A 21,018-nucleotide genomic window follows, 5' to 3' on the forward strand; every position below is an offset into this window, starting at 1 on the left:
TTCTAAAAACTTTATTATAATCTCGGACTTGATTTAGGATTTCTCATTAGATAACTATCTCCTTAATACAATCTGCTGCGTGTGTTACATCTTTTGCTAGATCTATGGCGTCTTTTAAATTTAAACGTTTCTCCTGAATCTTAGAATTATTCTTTCAGCGCACCAATTGATCTCTAATAAGGTAGTCAGTTAATTCATGGAATCACAAGTTATTGGCTACACCTCTTAGTACAGCAATATAATTAGCTACTGTCTCATTATGTATTCCCTTGAGACCTGCCAAAAAGTATGTCTCTCAAGGACATTTACCTTTTCTCCAAATTGTTGCTCTAACTTGTTAATGGTACAAATATTTACATTAGTATACCCAGAACCACCACCATTGTCATCAGGTTCAGGAAAACTTTAAAAAACTTTCCTAACCTCAACACCATGGTTGTGTAATAATTTGTTGTTTCCTGACAGCCGAAACGTTAGCTCCACCAATAGCAATTAAATAAGACTCAAATTATTGTATCCATCTTTTCCACAGTAATATAGGTTCACGTGTCAGATAGAAATAAAGGAGGTGGATTCATACTTGCCGTAGACATGAAAGAGTAATCATATAGACTGAGAGAAATCAAAAGAAGATACAAATAAATGAAATAAAACAGTATATGAATCACTATTCTACTATTCTCAACTTTTTAGAAAGTAGCAATAAATAATAGTTCTATGAATATCATTCATCACTATACACAAAACACAGGATTGCTGACTCATGATAATTCTGAATGAAATACTGTAAATGTGAATATCATCAGCACTCGCTATTTGTCCAAATTCAGTGGAGAAGGTTCAAGTGAACAACTTTCTTCTAAACTAGCGTAGCAAAACGGTGAGGTGGCAGGGAACAGGAAAAGTGTCCAATGTACGATGGTCCAGATACTTCACACGTCGGAAAAAACTGCTGAGGGACTCACAGCAACTCCGCTGCGGGCGATCACAACAGAAAGGCAAGGAGTTTGTATCGTCTGAGAGGGCATAGGAGACGGGAATTGGGACAAAAAAATATGGGCTCCAATTATTAGATGGTTTGAGTAAATAGGGTCAGGTAATTGGGAAAAGCCTATCAAAGGCTTTTCCTCTTCTCTTATGTTTCCATATCCTGGGATGGTGGGGAGTGCAAAAAAACGATGGATTTAGGCCCAGAACTCTGTACTGGGGTGAATGTATGACAATGTTCTGCATTCTGTCCATCACCTGTTGTTTTTGTCCTATTCTTTTCACCCTTTTTATTCCTTTATTCCTTTTTTTTTCTTCTTTTATCTCTTATGGTTTTGCCACTAGCCTTCCGGAATTGCATTTTGCATTGTCTTGACATCCCTTTTGTTTCTTCTTTCTTGTCTGTTATAACTATATATTAATTAAGACAACACAAAGCTGAATGTATTATTTTATGTTGATACTGCCATGACAAACTGTGATATATTCAATAAAATTTATAAATAAATAAATAAAAAGGCAAGGAGTTTGATTGGAAAGTGGCAGTTGTCAGTGCCTGATGATTCTCAATGCCTGACTAAAAGGAGTGTCAGTGAGAAGGACTCTGACACCCCGCCACGGCTCGGAACTGCAACCAAGAACGCTTGCAACAAGTATGTTTTCCTTCAGATGCCACAATATTGTATAATGTGCCAAAATTCTGAAAAGCCGCTTACTGAAAACCATGCAAAGAGTAGGCTTTTCATTCGTTATATGACAATATTGTGTGGAGAGTGCTGAAATATAAAAACTCCACAACGTCAGCAGGACGAGCAGATGAAATTAAAGTCGGGCACCACGATTCAAGTGATAAATCCCCTTAGCCAACGTCGACCAGGGCGTTTCCTCTTCATGCATCTTGGGGATTAGATGAAAGGCAAGATGCCTCAGCAGGGAATGTTGTTATTAAGTTGTCATCGCCAGTGTTTAAACAGGAACAAGCTGGTAGCGAACACAAGATATTAATCCAGAACAACATCCATATCCAATCTCAACAGATAACCCAAACTGTCATATGAGATATTCAACATTCCAATGGGCGACAGAAAAGGTTAGAACAAAAGGGGGGGACACACATGATGCACCACTAGCAATATATATGTTTGCAAATATACAAGATAATATTCCAAAAATAGAGTACATGGCAGTAAATTAAGAAAGGAAACAAGATAGAACAACTTCACCAAGAGTTCATGTGTACCAGTTGAATGGACGGCAAGGTGGGCCGCATGGAGTTCACCAACAGTCCACGTGCACCAGTGGAATGGATGGCAGAGTGAGCCACATGGCGTTCACCGAGTGTTTGTGCGCACTGATGGAATGGATGGCAGAGTGGACCACATGACGTTCAAAATTAAATCATGTGCGTCAGCGGAATGGATGGCAGATTGAGCTACATGGCGTTCACCAAGTGTTCATGTGCACCACTGGAATGGATGGATGGGTGGGCGGCAGAGTGCTCAGAAAATGTTCATGTGCACTAGCGGAATGGATGGCAGAGTGGGCCACATGGAGTTCACCAAGGGTTAATATGCACCAGTGGAATGGATGGCAGAGTGGGCCACATGGAGTTCCACACCATGATATTGAACAACTCTTTCACCGCTGCCATATACCACCATCCTACCTCTCCTTAACTAACCTTCATTGGACCAAAAAACCCTGGCAAACCAAGCCTCGAGAAATCTACTCACTATGGCGAGTCAGATTTAATCAAGGTGATCTATTTTTTGGGACTATTGGACCGGTCTGGCAAGAGACTCCAGCTGACAAAGAACAAGTGTTCTGTTCATTCAGAAAGTGAGATACCTTTAAATATTGTGCTACATTTGATGGTATCAAAGACAGATGTCAGTAAAACTGCATGTCAACGGGAAAGCTTGTGGCCATTTCAATGGGAGTGTGCTGTCTGTAAATAACAGTGCACCACCACATCATGCTTTAGTAATATATTTATTCAAAGTGAGAGTTTTGAAATGTGAACTGAGAACAATTCCTGTCCAAGGTAGAGAGACTTCAAGGGTAGCAACTGAAATCTACCTCTTATGAATTTGTTTTGTGTAAACAGATTTGGTTGTGGAGCCAACAAAGTGAAGGATACGAGTAGTAGCTGAGCTCTCGATAGCTTTGCAAGAGCCTCTAGGTTTTTCCTAAACAAAAGCCCCATACAGCCGTATTAACTGCGGCGGCAATTCTGCTGCGGTGCGGCGGTTTGAGTGGGCGGGGCCACGTCAGCCAATGGACATGCGCAGCACTACGGAGGTAGTGCTCGCGACGGCCGTTGACTGACGGGCACATGGAAAGGGTTAACTATTATTTTAAAATGATGGTAAGCTGTTGTTTTCAGTCAATATTCTCAGCGCTGTAAATCTTTTTGGTTTTTATCCAAATACAATATACCGTTACTGGAGTGAGTTTTGGGAGTATCTGCTAGCTCTTTCCAAAATATTTTTCTCTCTCGTCGGTTGCAATATGAAAAACATTGTATTGCACAAGTGCAATTGCCATAAAAACGGGTCTGCTGCCAGTATGAAAGTGGCATCAGGGTTTGCTATTGATCGTAATTTTGGTACTTTGTTTCACAAATAGACATGATGGGACACGTAGATGAAAAAACTAAAAAGGGGACTAATTTGGCAATGACCAAGACAAGACCTATAGGGTAGAAACGCATCAGCTTTTTGTTATATCTCCGTTTTGCACCAAATAAAGTGGACATCTTTTTCTTTGCGGACTCTTGGCAGTGCTGATCCTTGCGAACTTTCTTGGAAAATGAAGGTAACGTTCTGCCTTGAGCCGGCACCAGCTGAGAAAGCGTAGCACAAATTGAGACTGCATTACGTTACATATACATATATATTTACTGAAAATAACAAAGGTTAAAGTGGAGTTATAAGTGAGGAACGTAGAAAGATTTTAACTTATGTTTAAAAGAACCTTTTATCTACCAGTAGAGTTGAAGAGCACTTCCTGTCACCCGTGAAGGCATCCAGGCACTGACAGGGTTCAGTTGATTTGCTAAATAGCCAGGTCTTCGGGGACTTCCGGAACTCTGGAAGAGATAAGGAAGTCCGTTTATGAAAGGGTAGCTTGTTCTAGGTTTTCGTTGCTAGTAGAAAGGGCAACGTTATGCATCTGGTACATTGGATGCCAGGGAGGGGGTTACAGAAATGAGGTGCCTGGTGGGCTGATGGCAGTTCAGGTGGTGGTTAAAGAAGGTGGGTCCGCAGTTGTGTAGGGCCTTGTATGCATGGGTCAGGAGCTTGAACTGGCATCTTTTCTGTACATGGAGTCAGTGGAGCTCCCCGAGTTAGGGGGTGATGTAGGCTTGTGTAGGTAGATCCAGTACGAGTCTGGCTGTGGCAGTCTGTAGTCATCAGAGGTGAGCTGCAATCCCAGCGAAGAGAGCATTGCCATAGTCCAGTTAGCTGGAGAGGAGGGCCTGAGTGATGGTGCATCTTGAGCTTTGGGGTAAACATTTGAATATCTTGCAAAGCATACGGAGGATGAAGAAGCAGGGGATGGTGTTAACCTGAGTTGTGTCAGTTCGCTTGTCTAAAATGATGCCCAGGTTCCCAGCATGCGTAGTGGGGGTAGGAGTAGGTCTGAGTTCTAAGGGCCAATAGGATGTGTCTCAAGGGGAGCTTTAGAAATGCAATTAAAAAGCACCATTTTAAAATAAAGAAAAAATAGTGACATTTGTCAGTCATACGTAACTGACATAAGCATTACTTGCTCTGCCATAGATTTTAGATGTTATCAATGATGTAACATGTGAGGTCATAAGTAGAGTAGCACAGCAGTGCAAGCCCTTATAGGCAGTCAAACCCCCTCAAGCCTCATAACACCTCCCCTCCGACCTCCCCCCAGGCCGGAACTCCCTGTAAGCAGCCAACGAGCAACAAGTCCAACCCCCTAATTTTCATTTCTTAATGTTTGTTGGGTGCTGTAGGACTCCCACTGGGGCTGGCGGCCTCCCGCAGGCCCACAGCAAGCCCCAAGTCCCTCTAGGACCCCCACCCAAAGGTCTATGAGGGCAGGTTATCCCTACCATGGCCCCTTATATGTGTTTGTTCAGGACTAGGGGGACTGAGTCTTTTCATTGTGGCTGCAGGCTGCAATATTTGTCCTCATGTTGCAGCCACCAATCACATTGTGCTGTCCCACAGGCCTGACCAATCAGATTGCACGTGATGAAGTTTTCCCCCCGCAGGCCTGCAACAGATATCCAACTTTAATTTCTCTACAATGCTTGCACAGAGGTACACCACATCACTAAAAGCACTTGTTCGGGCTAAATATTAGGATTTCTGTAAAATTTGGTGCAATTCTTTTCAGCTGTTTTTTCTGTACCATGGTCTTATTTTTTCCCATCCAAAATGCATGGGGAAAATGGTTTTGTGCCACCCCCTTTTTCTCAGCTCTGCTTGACAGATCACCCCGAAACTTTCCAGGCAGGATAGGTGGATGACCTGATTTTTTTTTTGTGAAGATTTGTCGAATGGACCCAAAGTTATTAGTAAAGCAAACAACTCTTCCTATGGAAACTCTGTATTGCATGTAACTACACAGTGGCTACAGCTAATGTATTATATATTTTTTCGGGGGAGGCAGTCAAATTGCTGTCAAGCCACAAAAGCATTTTGTGCACTTTTTTATATTGAAGGATCAAGTGATGCTTGCCTTCTTAGACTGGTCAACAAAAAAGAAAATGGCATCAGCCTCATTACAGGAGAACGCATGCTGCACCATCGTGTCTTTCTTTTTTGCGGATGCTGAGTAGCATCAGCAAAAAGCATTGTTCTTATTTAGTGAAACTGCTCAGCATTACCAGAAAGCACTGCCAAAACCAGTAGGTTTCAAAGGTGGGACCTATGGCCTTTGCTAATGCTTGTTTTACCATTCCAAGATGGCCAATGCAGTACTCCAAAGGTAGCAGGTATTTGGAACTTTAAAACAATACACTTGCTACAGCACCACAAGAAAAGGGGCACCCACTACTAGGGATAACTTTTTTTTTTATATGCAAGCAATGCCAGGCACGTTTGAGTGCGACTTGTTTCCCTTTTCTACTTTGATTCAAATGTATCTTCCATATGCTTTCTGAGTTTGTGTGTCTTTTATTGCAGATGGATAATTGGGTGATTAAGTCTGTGGCTGGTTAATGGGTGTATCAATGCAAGGATCAGTGAGAGATTGCATGTATTTTGCCTTATTGAATTCCTAAATTAATTGACTGAAAAGGCACTTCCAGTTTTAAACCAGGCCTTTTGGCACTGCCAATGCTTGTAGCCTTATTTATAGAGACTACTGAGGAGCATCCATCCGGTGAAAACCTGCACTGAAACAGCAATAACTTAGTAAGAAGCCTCCCTACAACAATAGGGGATGGTTGCAAAGCAGATTTCATTGCACTGTAGTTGCACAGATGGTGTTTCATACCTCTGATTTTGGCTGTGGGGACCTAAATAAAAAATTCTAAATATGCCAGGCCTGTCGACCCTCGGGCTGGCTGTTAGTCATAGTGACTGACCTGTGTCATCCCCACATCCAAGCAGCAACCTGCACCACTGCAAATGACATGCCCGCAAAATGAGAATGTGTGTTTGCAGAGCGCAGGTGTCAGCAGGGACTGTTTGTTTGTTTGCAGTGTCTACAACTACACATAAACGTCTGTAGGGTGTGTGTGTTTCTCTGGAAAGTCTGTCTGCAGTGTGAAAGAACTTGTAACACAATACTATTGTTATGAGCATTTGATTTGTCTTGACACCATCGAGGAAGATCTGGCATGGGTCATAAAAGAAAAGAAAAAAAGGAGGCCACAATTAAAATATGAGTATATGTTAGTTTGTTTGGCTGTCTTTCGATGCCCTACGTCTAGGAAGGAAGAATCTAGGAAGGATTAAATGTGACTTCAAGCACCATAGTGGTATGTATTTAGGAAGAAAAAGACTAATGAGCACAAAATGACCAAAGGGTCAAGAAAAACAAAACATTTGTTATCTCAAAAAGATAGAATGCTACTTTCGAAGCAGGTATAGTATTCACTGGTAGATGAGCAAAATGGGAGGGCGGGGCTAAAAAAATGCTAGGGTACGCAAGTCGAAAAGCAGATTAGCACCATCTTCATGGTACTGTTGACCAATGATCATTTTAGTATAGATTGTGACGAGAAAAAAAAAAACTAAAACCGCAACACCAACAATCTTGGTATGAAATAATGCAGGAACTTATTTTACCAAATTAACCAAAAACCAGTATTATATTCTGCTAACATCCTTTATTCAGGAGTGAATGGTCAACAATTTAGTACAGTGGTTCTTCTTTATCTGTATATCTTGAGTTTATCCATCTTTTTAAAATAACATTTTAGCTAATGTTATTTTACAGCCGACCTTCATTGATTTCACCTACACCCAAGGTTTCCTGGCACTTGGTATGCAGAGAAAGGAAGCCCTAATTCTTATAGCAAGAAAGGGCAAGCCAATGTTTCAACTGCTCCCAGCAGGAGAAAAGACTGGTTAAGCGGAGAAGGAAAACTGTTCTACTAAAAATTAGTTAGGATAATAAAGGATCACCATTTACTCCTTTGAATACAAAAATACAATGCCAGGAATAAAACCTGTTTGGCTGAACACAAGGTATGTCTGGGCGTATAACTTATCAGTCCAATTTAAACTAACCCAATACGCAATCCAAAGTACATTAAAACAAATGAAAGCTGTGACCCCAAGTCAGTGGAGCTTTTGTAGAATGGGGATGTCCAGAACAAATGTGTTAGCACCCACCACAATTTGAGCAGAAGATTTGTCACACCAGAAGGCCCAACAGAAGCCCTTAGCAATAACATGATCTATCCTATTACTGCAATCTCTCCCAAGCCAATAACAGACTGCAGAATGCCCCCAAGTCCCAACATAATCCTGTGAACAGTTCTAGTTGAAATAAAGAAGCTGGGAAGATGGCACAGTTCACAGACATCAATTTAAGATCAATGTTAGTCTAAACGCAAGTTTTTAACTGAATGTACAGGCTTACGACAGATGCTTAACTTTTTTGCCCAGGACTTAAGCCACAGAGGTTCACACTCGGGCCGAGGTCCATTGCTTCAGTTTTAAAGGAATTCAAATTGAGCCAATGGCTGCCCATCCAGTTCCAGCCTTCACCATAAACTGTCTAAATAGCTGCTCAGGAAACCATTGACATCACAAATCACATGAGAAATTACAGGTCTAGCTCGAGAGCAATTGAGCCTGGCATGGAGCGAGCAGGGAACTCGATTTGAGACTAACATGCTAGTTGTAAATTGCTGACAATACAGGAGATACAATTCAAAGAAATTTGTGGTGGCAAGATACAAGCCTTGAGAAACCTAAATCATCCACTTGCTTTGACGAGTTCGATTTTTCAGGACAACCTGCTTTTAAGACCTACTGGCCCGTTCTGCTGAGCTGATATGGAACAGAGATTTTGTTCACCCAGAAAGTAAATAAGCAATACAGATTAATTTAAATCCTGTTTTTATCTTGTCATATTTGCTCCACATTCAGAGACAGAAGCGAAATGTCGCCTTGCGTCTTCTAACAATTTGCTCCTTATTTTATCCTGACGGTTGGGGTTTAGTTTTCTTGCTCTGACTGCAAAGGTAGAGGATTTTATATAGTGAACTGTCTGACAACCGTCCTGTACAAAGAGTGAAATGAAAGGCTGTAGGATGTCAGGTTTTTTGCAAACACAATATTGAAATAGTTTGTAAGTGAACTCTACAAACATTTAAAAATATATTTCAGTAGTTCTGAATTTTTTGAAATTCTTTGCGATGAAAAAAAAAAAGTTTATTAAGACGAAAACAAATCAAAACACTTTCCTTGGGGATGTGCAAACGAAACATAGAAACCTGATTTCCACACATCATTTGTGCACTATATAGTTTTATCAGTGAAACTGTATGTTAGTGGGAAAGTCTATGCCCATTTCAATAGAAAAGGTGCCGTCTATAAATGACAGTGTGCTACCATATCAAGCTTTAATAATATTTAGTGAAGGTGAGTTTTTAAACATGAACGGAGCCCCGCTCTGACGACAATGGTAAAGTAATAGCGAACTATGAGGCAAGTCAGGAGCCATGTGTACCCTTTATGTGCATATGAACTCATATTTAAAGGTACTCTCATATGTGATAATGAACACAAATGTACCTAGGATCACACCATTTGAGACCAGTTTACGGGTTACGTACGCTACAGTTAGGTCGAGTAGATTAATCAAGTCACTAGACTTGCAGATCTGGTAACATATATATGATTTTACAAAACCTATTTAAAGAAAAGGGCTAATGGTTCTTGCCGGTATAGAAAGTAATCTACAACAAAAAAACTTTTCCATTCTGTGTATCAGTTTAAAAAATTTACATTAGTTATGACATGGAAAATGTGACCATGAACACGCGCACACATGCATGATCTGCTTTATGCTCTACTTGCAAAGCTTCCCTTTTTCTATTTACATTATACAACAGCACACCAGTGTTTTAAGAGTCCCATTGTCATGACTGACTGATACAGTCAGTGTCACTATAATGATTCTTACAGGAGAACTTGTGCATGCAAATAGGTTGTAACTTGCATTATGGAGAAACACTGCAAAACCTTAAGTTAATTATTCAAGAGCTTTTTTGTTTCACAGTAACTATAATAAATCATTGATAGTTAAAGAAAAAAAACACCATCAATACAAAAAAATAGTGAAAAGAGAAATTATCGAAAAGGCCGCCCATCATAAATTATGAACCAAGTTGTGTAATCATATCAAGGCCTCAACAGTTTTTCTAACAAAACCGCTATATATTTTATGAATCCACCAATGAAAATACCACTGAAAGCAAAATACTGTCCAGTCAAATGAACACTCAAAACAGATCAAACTGCAATTACTGCACTCCTCCCATTCCATTTGCTGAGGTCATAGTATTCTTTGCTATTGTAATGTTGCCCCCCAAAAAATACACAAAAAGTCTTGAAGATTATACTTTAAAGGTGAGGAGTAGACAAGGAGTATCATGTTACTTCTTTCAATGTAAATAAGATTAGTCACTCAGGATTGGATAATACATTGGTCGTTCAAAGAACCTTTATTTTCCAGCAGTGGATTTTCAGAAGAACTACCTCTGTAGTCCAAAGCATAAGAAGTTTCAGTTTGTATGTTGGACAAACGTAGCTGAAGGATGCTTAAAAGGCAAGACATCCTGCATGAAAGACTCAGTTTCCTGGCTATAACAGCGCCCTTGTACTGCAAAGGTTTTGTGAACACTGGGGCACGCAATTAACTAATAGAACTCCATTCCTGAAATGTCTGGGGAAAGGGAAACCTTCCCTCAAACAGTGCAGGGAGTAGATTGACACCAAACCCAGTTCTCCAATATTTTTGGGAAACTTAAACATTTTCAATGTATTGTAAAACAAAGGGGAAATATACTTAAGTGTCTGAGAGTAATCTTGGCCGTTACTACTTTGTGGACGCTGATGAGCGGAAAAACTAGAAATCCTAAACAACGTGCACGACTGGCTAAAATATACAGAGAAACGCACATGAAAAGAAAAGGCAAGAAACAGTGGCATTTAGTCAAAAAAGTACCAACATTAAAGTAGGCACTAGATTCATCCTGTGAGTCTTGCAAGCATAACCGAGTACAACCATAAATAATACAACTGAAAACTCTAAAGCACCAACATATCAGAAATATTACTTTGAAAGTTAGGCTTTTAGTAATTGTTTCCAGATATACTCATGCAATTTATTTCATGCAAGGGAGGCTCAGTATATGAATTAAACAGTGATTGAAGGTATTTCTAAAACAGGAAGAAAGAGTCGGAGAAGGACAGGCTGGATCTGTGACATACACAAAACTGTACTTGTACTTCCTTGCTCCACCACTCAGTCAAAGTTAAACCTCAATAAGCCAACACTCTGGGGCTCTGCTGCCTGGGGGGGGTTCAGCAGCAGCAGCATTGTGTGTGTGTACACCTGGCATGACTGTTCTGTATGTTCTGCTGCCGTCTGCCCCTTCTGTGGCAGGAGGAAGCTTGCACTGCTGCTGCCTGCCCCTTCTGCCGACGATGGAAGCTTGCTCTGCTGACTGCCCCTTCTGTGAATGAAGGAAGCTTGCATTGGTGCTGCCTGCTCCTTCTATGGATGGAGGAAGCTTGCACTGCTGCTGCCTACCCCTTCTGCCGACGATGGAAGCTTGCTCTGCCTGCCCCTTCTGTGGCAGGAGGAAGCTTGCACTGCTGCTGCATGCCCCTTCTGTGAATGAAGGAAGCTTGCATTGGTGCTACCTGCTCCTTCTATGGATGAAGGAAGCTTGGCACTAATGCCGCCTGCTCCTTCTGTGGTTGAAGCTTGCATTGGTGCTGCCGGCTCCTTTTATGGATAAAGAAGCTTGCATTGGTGCTGCAAGCTTCTTCTGTGAATGAAGGAAGCTTGCATTGGTGCTACCTGCTCCTTCTATGGATGAAGGAAGCTTGGCACTAATGCCGCCTGCTCCTTCTGTGGTTGAAGCTTGCATTGGTGCTGCCTACTCCTTTTATGGATAAAGAAGCTTGCATTGGTGCTGCAAGCTCCTTCTGTGGATGAAGGAAGCTTGCATTGGTGCTACCTGCTCCTTCTGTGGATGAAGGAAGCTTGCATTGGTGCTACCTGCTCCTTCTGTGGATGAAGGAAGCTTGGCACTAATGCCGCCTGCTCCTTCTGTGGTTGAAGCTTGCATTGGTGCTGCCTGCTCCTTTTATGGATAAAGAAGCTTGCATTGGTGCTGCAAGCTCCTTCTGTGGATGAAGGAAGCTTGCATTGGTGCTACCTGCTCCTTCTGTGGATGAAGGAAGCTTGCATTGGTGCTACCTGCTCCTTCTGTGGATGAAGGAAGCTTGGCACTAATGCCGCCTGCTCCTTCTGTGGTTGAAGCTTGCATTGGTGCTGCCTGCTCCTTTTATGGATAAAGAAGCTTGCATTGGTGCTGCAAGCTCCTTCTGTGGATGAAGGAAGCTTGCATTGGTGCTACCTGCTCCTTCTGTGGATGAAGGAAGCTTGCATTGGTGCTACCTGCTCCTTCTGTGGATGAAGGAAGCTTGGCACTAATGCCGCCTGCTCCTTCTGTGGTTGAAGCTTGCATTGGTGCTGCCTGCTCCTTTTATGGATAAAGAAGCTTGCATTGGTGCTGCAAGCTCCTTCTGTGATTGAAGAAGCTTGCACCAATGCTGCCTGCTCCTTCTGTGGTTGAAGCTTGCACCAATGCTGCCTGCTCCTTTTATGGATAAAGAAGCTTGCATTGGTGCTGCAAGCTTCTTCTGTGATTGAAGAAGCTTGCACCAATGCTGCCTGCTCCTTCTGTGGTTGAAGCTTGCATTGGTGCTGCCTGCTCCTTTTATGGATAAAGAAGCTTGCATTGGTGCTGCAAGCTCCTTCTGTGATTGAAGAAGCTTGCACCAATGCTGCCTGCTCCTTCTGTGGTTGAAGCTTGCACCAATGCTGCCTGCTCCTTTTAAGGATAAAGAAGCTTGCACTGGTGCCATACATGGTCCAAGTACAAAGCACACTCGAGAGCAGCCTACATCTAGAAACCCTGTCAGTTAGTGGCAGCGTCGAGTCCATGGGCCGGCCAGGCTTACAATGGACGCACTGCTATAGTACTTGAGGCGACGATGGCCGCCGGTGCACGGCCCCAGCGCCCCTCGCCCCGGGTCTGGGCGGGCTGGGGCTACGGTGGCAGGGAGGGCGCGCATTGAATGCGGCGGGTGCGGGCCCGAGGGACACGGACCCGCCCGTGCCCCCGCCGGGGCACCCCCGCTCCTTACCGTGCAGGGCGCGCTCCAGCTCCACAGCTCCGCCGGGACTCTGCGCATGCGCCACGCCGCAGGACGCACCCGCGCAGCATCTCGGGACAGCGCAACGAAAGAAAAGAGGGACTCACTCAGCAGGCTGGAGACTGTCGGGCGCAAATACGGCGGCCATCTTGGAACGGAGCGCTGCTCACTCAGGCGGCGGCCTATCCAGGGGATCCTTTCTTCACTCCACTTTGTTCTCGTCGCCAACCGTGCCCCCGTTACATCAACCTCAGCACTACATCCGACACCACCGAAAAACCAAACTATTCACGTTTTACCTGAAATAGAATGATGCACTGCAGCACGTCTTAGAAATCAGTGACACATTCGACTCCGAGGTGATAGCTATACTTTCACACTCACTCCATATGCCCATTTAGATATGCAATGTATGTCCATTCCTGGCACTCAAATGCCAATAATGCAGTTACAAAAGGAATGTCACGCAGGTGTAATATATGAATGAATGCTCAATCGTTGGTTGGGTGTATAAAGAGTCGATAAGTAGCTACAATAAAAGTAATTCGCTTGTTTAAACACTTACTATGCTTTGAAAAGCAACGAATCTGAAGTCAAGTACATCAACTGAACAATAAGGCACGAAGACTATATAAGGTACAACAGTGTACATGTTATAGTGAAGATAATTTGTGAAGATAAAGCAGTCTGCCCATCTCAACAATCCTATCAAGTACTGATATTGTAAAAGGCAGACAAAACAAAGTTACTGCAAACGGTTTGTATTTCACTAGATCTGTAGTTTGGCATATACTTCTACCATACCACCAATTAATGTTTATAACAAACTAAATACATTCAAGCCAAAATGCTGTTGAGCTGCACCCAACACAAGCAAACTTGCACGGTCAAATGCCTCAAAATTACAACTTTACCTCACGGTCTTGGAAAGCTATTATTTTAGGATCTAATGCCACACTAACACCATGGTTAATGATTCACAAATACTATTAGGTATTGTTTTGTATGACACGTTAAAAAAAATAGGACTCAGTTAAAGCACAGTGATATTTCTAACATGACATATTTTACTAAAGGTATTTTCACAAATATAAATCAATCTAAATAATCAATATTAATATGACGGTTGTACAGATGTACAATAGTTACTGACAAGTATGGAAGTGCATTCACCCAAAAGTGTCTGGAATGCTTTTAATTGTTTTTTAATGCACTCTTAAGGTACAAAAAAGGAAAAAAGAAAAAAAACATTTCCAGTAAGACAGCCTTGTTTTTAAAAAAGTCAATGTTTTGTCAGTGTTTGCTTTTCTTTGACTTCTTGTGAGGTCTGTGTGGAGATCGTGATGGGGACCTGGACTTTTTAGGGGATCGGGACCGTGACCGCCGCGATCTTTTGGGCGTTCTGGAACAAGATGGTGATCTTGTGAGTTTTTTACTGACATCTCTTGGAGAGTCTTTGTGAGAGGACCTGGAACGGGAACTCTCTTTGTGAGATCTCTCAGAGCGCTCTGATTTTGGTGAGGGGGATTTTGCTCGCCTACCACTGCTGCTACGAGAAGGGCTAGGAGATAAACTGTGTCTCCTTTTCTTTTCTTTCCTTGGAGGTGGGGTGTCATCCTTTTCCTTCTTGTCTTTAAATCTGGCTTCCAGTTTCTCTTTCTCCTTCTGATCCCTTTCTCTTTCCAACTCCTTTTCCCTCTGAAGCAGTTTGTCTCTATAGTGCTCAACTTGCTCCTGTATGCTCAGACCAGATTTCTTAGGACGCTTTCCAGATTCTAACTCGTCCTGAAACTTTATCACTTTCAGTTCAATTTCCCGCAGTTTGGCACGCTTCTCTTCAATCATTTCGGTAAACTTGATATAGGATTTGGTTTCATTCACATCATCCTTCACCGGATTGGAATAGTATTGCTCATCAGACTTCGAGCTCTGAGAGTCATCCTCATCATCATCTTCTTCACTTTCTTCTTTTTGTTTATGATTTTCTTTTTCTTCTTCAGACTCTTCCTGCTGGTCAAATAGTTCCCACTTCGATGTTGTCACAGCTTGCGATTCCAATTCCGTTTCATCAACAGCTTCCCACTTTGATGGTGCAACTTTGAACATGGACTCATTCTTCTTGGGCTCCTCTGGAATATCCAAAGGCATTCCATCCAGATCATCATCAAGCATCTTAATAGGAACACCGTCAATATCATCAATGGGGATACCGTCCACATCGTCCAATGGTGCCCCATCTAACTCATCCTCAATAGGAGCACCATCAATGTCATCCGGCAATTCCTCTGGTTCTTTACCATCTACAACATTTACAAGGCCTAAGAAAACATTCTGCAACTTTATCAGGTAAGGCTCAGGGTAAATAGTCCAGTCTTCCCATGCTCTAAAACAAGTCATTACCCGCTGTTTAAAGTTTTCAGATTGTAAATGACCTGGTATTGCTCGATAAGCAGCATGAAGATCAGCAAATATCTGACAGAGTTTTGCTTCAAAAAATCTTCTAAAGTATGAAGCATTGGCAACTTTAGCGCAAGAGTTGTATAGCACATCTGAGACCAAATACAGTCTAGCTATCTTTTTAGGAAGTGGAGTCTTAAGAATGGACAACGATTCAGTGATACAATCTACAATTTCTTCAGCAGCTTCTGCATGATTAAGGCAAAAAACCATGGCTTCGCCAATATCCTTTTTCCGTGGTGCCAATCCACGCAGAATTTCCTCCAACTTGTCCCTTTGATCTTCTCTAAGAGCCCCCTTTTTGTTGGGCTCTTCAATAAACTCCTCGGCTTCCTCCTTCTCCTCAGATGCCCCACGAAGGTATGGGTGTAAAGGCGGAGGCCTCCATAAGGAACCATTTTTGAACATGCGAAAGTCATCGGTCCGCCATTTGGTTGCAGTATCTCCCTGCAAAATCGTAAAGAGTTTCCATCTATAATACACGTGGGCTGGTGTTTGGTTTTCAAACAGAAAGCTGAACATGGGATTGTTTAACTCTCTATTCATGATCATGGCTTCAAACATGGGCCCTTCGCGTACCACAAACTCGATCATTCGGTGAATGAGAGCAAGTAAATTCCTTTTCGTTGGGATGACTACTTTGACAATGGCCTGCGACAGAGTCTTCTCAAAATCCTCCTTGTTCTTGGGCGGTGGCAGTAAGGGCGCGCTGGGATTCTTCAACCTCTCCCGGGGTTGGGCATTAAACGGCAATCCTGAAGGCGGCGGTGGGAGCGTGTGCTCCATCATTGACGGTGGGATGTAGTACGGATGCGGAGGGATATGTATGGCCTTCCCCCAGCCCAGTTTCATTTCGAAGTTTTGGATCAGCTTCCCGTTGAGGTTCTTCAGCGCCCTCTCCGCGTCTTTCCTGTTCATGAAGGCCACAAAGCCGCAGTGCCTGTCCCTGGCCCTCTCCTGGTCTGTTCTGGGCCACATGATCTTGACGCTGGCCAGGGGCCCGAAGCGCCCGAACTCCTGGCACAGCATCTTCTCGTTCATCTGGGGGTTGATGTTGCCCAGGTAGAGGTTGGTGGTGGTGGAGTCGACGGCGTCGTGCGTGCCCGGGGAGTAGATGTCCAGCACCCCCGAGGCCCCCTTGTTCTTGCGGGAGGGGCGCTGCCCGTCGGCCTCGGCCCCCGGGGGCGGCTCGAAGCGGCTGGTGCGCCCCTTGGTCTTCCACCGCTCGTCCCTCTCCTCCTGGATCTGCTTCAGCTCCTCCTTGAAGAGCTCCAGGTTGCTCTTCTCCTTCTCCTTCTCGCCCTTCTTGAGGGGGGGCTTCTTGGAGGAGCCCCCCGGGGGCACCGCCAGGGGTGGGAGGGGCCTGTCGCTGCTCGGGGGCGGGGCCTTGGCCTCCGCGGGGCGGGACGGGGGCGTGTACAGCTTCCCCCGCCTCAGGTCCGCCTCCAGCTCCTCCTTGGCCGCGTTCACGACGCCCCCCCGCACGAAGGTCTTGACTTTGCTGGCGTCGCCCCCCTCGAAGGCGGCCAGGAACTCCTCGTAGATCTCGGCGGCCGCCTCCTCGTCCTCCTTGCGCTTCAGCTCCTCCTGCTCCTTCTTGCTCAGCGTGCGCTTGCCAGCGCTGCTCACCTTGGCGGCGGCCGGCTCCGGCTTGGCCTCCGGCGCGGCCCCCTTGGCGGCCTCCCCCCGGGCCGAGGAGCCGCCGCGTCTGCCGCCGTCCGACATTTTGATTCAGTTGGACAGAATCGAGCGCCGAGCGAGCGACGGCGCAGGAGCTAAAGAGAGCCAGGGAGGGAGGGAGCGCCGAGCAACCGATGCGACGCCGCGGCGTGACGTGACGGCACGGCGTCTTGTGCGTGGATGGAGCGACTGACGTCGAAGCCGCAAGCGTCCACGGACAGGCAAAACCGTCAGAGTCCTGCGCGTTTCCCTGCCTCGCGCGTCCGTAGAGCAGCATTGCCTTTTCGCCTGACTCTGGCATGGCCGCCGCTCTGACGCTGTCGTTCGAGGCAGTACGGTGCGTTTAATGTTTACGTGCAGATGACGCTGTCAAACATTACATCATAGAACGACTGGAACGCACTCTTGCTCAATTGATAGCAGCAGCCTGGGAGCCATCATGGGCGGGGCTTGTACCTTCCTCTGTGCCCTGGTGGATCTGTGGGACAAGCAATCTGCCTCTTATTGCAGTATTGTCCTTCCTCCTGTGTCTGGGACTCGTGGGTGACTTGCACCCGTCACTCTCTCCGGTAACACACTGTTTTCTACCTCCTACATTTGTTTGTTTCGACACCTGCACAAGTGCCACCAGTGCCTACGTAACGTTTGTTCTTGTGCTGGAGTGTCCTCCATATATTGCAGTTTTATACCTCTATATTTATTTTGTACGCTTTTTATAACCTACACACGTCACTTTTTCCTCCTGCAATGCACCGTTTGCTACCTCTTGTATTTTGTTGACTCACGATTGTCACTTTTGTAATGCACCGTTTACTACCTCTTATACTTTGTTGGAGCACAATTGTAATTTTGCTTCATTTAATGTAACGTTTGCCTTTGTATTTTGCTCACTTGTAATGTTCTCATGTATCAGTTCTGTTCCTATTGTGAAGCGCTCTGACACCTTCGGGTAAAGTCCGCGCTATATAAAAATGCATAAATAAATACGCATTGGCGTAGGTTTCTGGGAGCAAACACTGATGCTCCCAGCACAGGCCTCTTTAGGACCTCCACTCTAGAGTATTGCACCTTACTGTTTTGTTTGACTCTTACATATTGTGTAAAAGGTACTGAAATGGTCAATTACTTGTCGGTAATCTTCACAGAGGAGGCACCCCCACCTGCCCCTCCCCCAGATCCCCCCAAAACTCATACCCAACCAATTTCACGCTTTGGCAGAATTGAGGCCGCAGTTAAGGCAGTTTTAAACTTACAAGTGATCCTTGAACATCCATTACTTTATTTGTTCGGCAAGCCTGTGACCTCTGTACCATAGCCAGAAGCACTGTGCCCTACATTCAGCGCCGGCTGTCATTCACTTCCATTCCGAGCAAGAGTCCGCTTCCAGCTCCGACCGGGTGACCTTTCATTTCTGATGCAACCACACCTTTTCGTTCTGGGTAAGTGTCTGCTTCCAATCCGACCGGGTGACCTTTCACTTCCTGTGCCACCACACATTCCATTCCGGGTAAGGGTCTGCTTCCAACCCAACCTGGTGACCTTTCAATTCCGGTGCAACCACACCTTTCAATCCGGGTAAGCGTCTGCTTCCAACCCGACCAGGTGACCTTGCACATCCGGTGCCACTACACATTCCATTCCGGGTAATCGCAGGCTTCCAACCTAACCAGGTAACCTTTCACTCCCTGTGCAGCCACAACTTTAATTCCAGTTAAGCGCCTGCTTCCAACCCGACCAAGTGACCTCTCACTTCCGGTACTGCCATGCCTTTCCTTCCGGGTAAGTGTCTGCTTCCAACCCGACTGGGTGACCTTACACTTCCGGTGCTAACACACCTCAAAACTTCTTTCGGGCCACGGGCGCTGCCCTTGACTTTTTTCTTCCGGTTCAACCCCCAAGGCCATTGCGGTAGCCTGGCAGTACCCTCTGTGTCCTGACTGTTATCTGTTTGTGTAAAGGTTTGAGAGAAGACCCCACTGGTTCCAGGGAACAGGGTACTCAAAACACTAAAAAGTCAAAGGACTATCCCTGGAAAGGTTTGTATCACAGAATACTGACACCCAACTTACAATAATTCTATCTCACTCACTCACCGCATGTATTCAATCTATTACTCAAATCACTGGTCATGAACTAAATTATAACGTTTATAGTCTTTTTATTTAACCCCTTAAGTGCTGCCGTCGGCCAACGGTCGTCACGGGCACTACCTCCCCAGTGCTGCGTACGACCGCTGGACGTCCAGTTCAGCACCGGATAATGGACAGCGCAGCACTGGGGAGGTATGTTTACGAAGCTCCCAAGGAGTTAAGGAAATGATTAAAATTTCAGTATGGAGTCAGTCAGATTCTACTGAAAACATAAGGTATAAAAACATTTGATAGTAAAAGGAAGATAATAAAAAAAAATGATAACATTACATTTGTACAGCATATGAGAAAAAAGAGAAAAATACATTCTTATAAATCATCAGAAATAGTCATACAATCAATTACAAGTGAATAAACAAACGAAACCCCCTACTATAAATAGAGCACCTATTGTTGCTACAGATTATCAGATTCAATAGCCTTTGTACAATTTAGTTCAGACTTCTAGTATATCTATCAGAATACAATACATCTAGAGTCTCTATGGCTTTGTTTGAATTCTATTATGAAAAAAGTGCGTCAACGCGTTTCGGTGTTAAAACCCGTAGATGTGGTCACACCTTCATCAGGACAAGATAGATTTACTTTAGGTCATCTGGTTCGTTAGACCGGTGTTCTATCTGTGTGTTAGAGAAATATCAATCAATACATTTCGATGTATGTATATTGACGTCATACTATAAAATTACTGTCAACAATTCAGCATAATATTATAATATTATATCGCTTACTGACAATGATGCATATATTGGGGCATAAATATCCCCGCCCGTATTCATGTACCATTACATAATGGCACTAATACCATCTGTTCTATATGTCTCACATTCCCCATTCCATATGATTTCTCAATGTTCATCTAACGTTCTGGGTGGCTGGTCCCTCCGTTATATTTTAGTCAATGACCAATTTTTCAGTGTATCATTCGTACCACTCCCATTTTTATACTGACCTCTTATATGAGGATTTTAATCCTTCCAGTTTTTGTATTGGTTAATTCTTCACTTTTAACCATACACTGCAGTAGACAAATCAGGGTAATCTTCAGATTTGGAGTTGGATCTAATAATGGGATAAGTTGATATATGGGTAACAGTTGTTTTACATTAGTGAACGTCTTTAGCTCTCTTTTTGAACATGATCAAAAGACTGGAGGGTCTTACATTACCGTTTTACTTGAAAGCGGATGGATGAGTAGTTCTTTTCTTTTATTTCTAATTTCCTTTTCGAATGCTGGCTGTTTTATAAACTCTATGGAGTAGGTCGCTTATCTCATTTAAGGGCCCCTAATGAGGATAAATATGAGAGGACTCCTTACGATGTGTTTCTAGTTTTAAGCCTCTATTGTGTCTCAAACCCTCCACTCTCTTATACATACCTCGTATTAATCAAGGCACCTCTTTCCCCGTGGTTTCCCTCTGTCTACGGGGTGTTGATCATGTCCTGGTCTCGACTCTTTGAACTAGATATGTTCTGCGGGGGAAGTGATACATATCATTTATACAGGCCACTTATTCCCATGACCTAATATCAGAGAATACCTCCTACTATTTGATAATTAAACAAATGTATACCCATTTGAATTACCTACCCTTCCGTTGACAATTGTTAGCGTCAAGTACCCCCTAGTTCTCTTGTACGGGGCCATAGCATGGACGGCTTTTTTATCTGTTTGTGGCCTGTTTCCCATCAGCAAATGTTATGTTTATGTAGGATCGCTTTCTATGTACCGCCAAGCCTTACTGGGAGCTTACACTGCCAGGAAGTCCCCCCTTGCCATAGCTGCACCTTAATTCATCCAATACACCAACAACCCCTTACATTCAATGTTGGCCATATGTTCCGTC

At 44.0% G+C, this 21,018-nt stretch overlaps 1 protein-coding gene and 1 pseudogene across 3 annotated transcripts in view; both read right to left on the reverse strand.

Annotated features, from left to right (window-relative positions):
* LOC144782482 (putative peptidyl-tRNA hydrolase 2) overlaps positions 1–13,502 on the reverse strand; it is an 88,101-nt gene extending 74,599 nt beyond the window's left edge. Inside the window, exon 1 of one of the 2 annotated variants that reach the window (XM_078661868.1) lies at positions 12,876–13,502. In XM_078661868.1, the coding sequence (XP_078517994.1) occupies positions 12,876–12,923 (48 nt within the window). In that variant the 5' untranslated portion in view covers positions 12,924–13,502. Of the gene's footprint in view, positions 1–3,974; positions 4,063–12,875 lie in introns of those variants that run through there. The other variant, XM_078661869.1, reaches the window with a different exon arrangement.
* Positions 13,503–13,629: 127 nt separating this feature from the next.
* On the reverse strand, positions 13,630–17,167 carry LOC144782481 (U2 snRNP-associated SURP motif-containing protein pseudogene; annotated as a pseudogene). Its single transcript, XR_013601157.1, has one exon. The product of XR_013601157.1 is annotated as a U2 snRNP-associated SURP motif-containing protein pseudogene (transcript).
* Between the last annotated feature and the right edge of the window lie 3,851 nt (positions 17,168–21,018).

Source organism: Lissotriton helveticus, chromosome 9 (genome assembly GCF_964261635.1).
Source record: "Lissotriton helveticus chromosome 9, aLisHel1.1, whole genome shotgun sequence".
NCBI lineage: Eukaryota > Metazoa > Chordata > Amphibia > Caudata > Salamandridae > Lissotriton > Lissotriton helveticus.